We start from the raw sequence: 1,141 nt of genomic DNA, 5'->3' as shown, positions 1-1,141 counted from the left end.
GCCCTCCCAGTGCCCCCCAGGACCCTCGCAATGCCTGCCAGTGCCCTCCAGGACCCTCCCAGTGCCCTCCCAGTGCCCCCCAGGACCCTCGCAATGCCTGCCAGTGCCCTCCAGGACCCTCCCAGTGCCCTCCAGTGCCCCCCAGGACCCTCCTAGTGCCCCCCAGGGCCTCTTAGACCCCTCCAGGACCCTCCCAATGCCCCCCAGTGCCCCCCAGGACCCTCCTAGTGCCCCCCAGGGCCTCTCAGACCCCTCCAGGACCCTCCCAGGACCCTCCCAGTGCCCCCCAGTGCCTCCCAGTGCCCCCCAGTGCCCCCCCCCAGCGCCCCCCGGGCCTCCCTCACCACCATGTGGGCGACGAGCTCGGCCTTGCGGGCGAGGACGAAGCCGGGGGGGCCCTTCCCGCGGGCCACGGCCTGGCACAGCATGGCCAGGCTGCGGATCAGGCACAGCTTCAGCGTCAGGTCCTGCGGGCACGGGCACCATGGCAACCGGGACACCCGGAAACGGCCCCATGGCAACCGGGACACCCGGAAACGGCCCCACGGGCACCATGGCAACGGGGACACCCGGAACCGGCCCCACGGGCACCATGGCAACCGGGACACCCGGAAACGGCCCCAGGGCAACCGGGACACCCGGAACTGTCACCATGGCAACGGGGACACCTGGAAACGGCCCCATGGCAACCGGGACACCCGGAACCGTCACCATGGCAACCGGGACACCCGGAAACGGCCCCATGGCAACCGGGACACCCGAAAACGGCCCCATGGCAACCGGGACACCCGGAAATGGCCCCATGGCAACCGGGACACCCGGAAACGGCCCCATGGCAACGGGGACACCCGGAAACGGCCCCATGGCAACCGGGACACCCGGAACCGTCACCATGGCAACGGGGACACCCAGAACCACCCCCACAGTCACCATGGCAACCGGGACACCCGCAACCGTCGCCATGGCAACCGGGACACCCGGAACTGTCACCATGGCAACCGGGACACCCGGAAATGGCCACACGGGCACCATGGCAACCGGGACACCCGGAACCGGCCCCATGGCAACGGGGACACCCGGAAACGGCCCCATGGCAACGGGGACACCCGGAAACGGCCCCACGGGCACCATGGCAACAGGG

General features: G+C 70.7%; 1 protein-coding gene across 1 annotated transcript in view; it reads right to left on the bottom strand.

The window, feature by feature from the left end:
* LOC108510281 (maestro heat-like repeat-containing protein family member 1) overlaps nucleotides 1-1,141 on the bottom strand; it is a gene marked incomplete at its 3' end in the record, with an annotated part of 16,798 nt that overhangs the window by 5,541 nt on the left and 10,116 nt on the right. Inside the window, exon 3 of the mRNA XM_017839948.1 lies at nucleotides 345-467. Within this exon, the coding sequence (XP_017695437.1) occupies nucleotides 345-467 (123 nt within the window). The remainder of the gene's footprint in view (nucleotides 1-344; nucleotides 468-1,141) is intronic.

Source organism: Lepidothrix coronata, unplaced genomic scaffold (genome assembly GCF_001604755.1).
Source record: "Lepidothrix coronata isolate B3197 unplaced genomic scaffold, Lepidothrix_coronata-1.0 Scaffold601, whole genome shotgun sequence".
Classification (NCBI taxonomy): Eukaryota; Metazoa; Chordata; class Aves; order Passeriformes; family Pipridae; genus Lepidothrix; species Lepidothrix coronata.
Note: the sequence above shows the minus strand (reverse complement) of the source record. Positions and strands in the feature narration are given on the sequence as shown.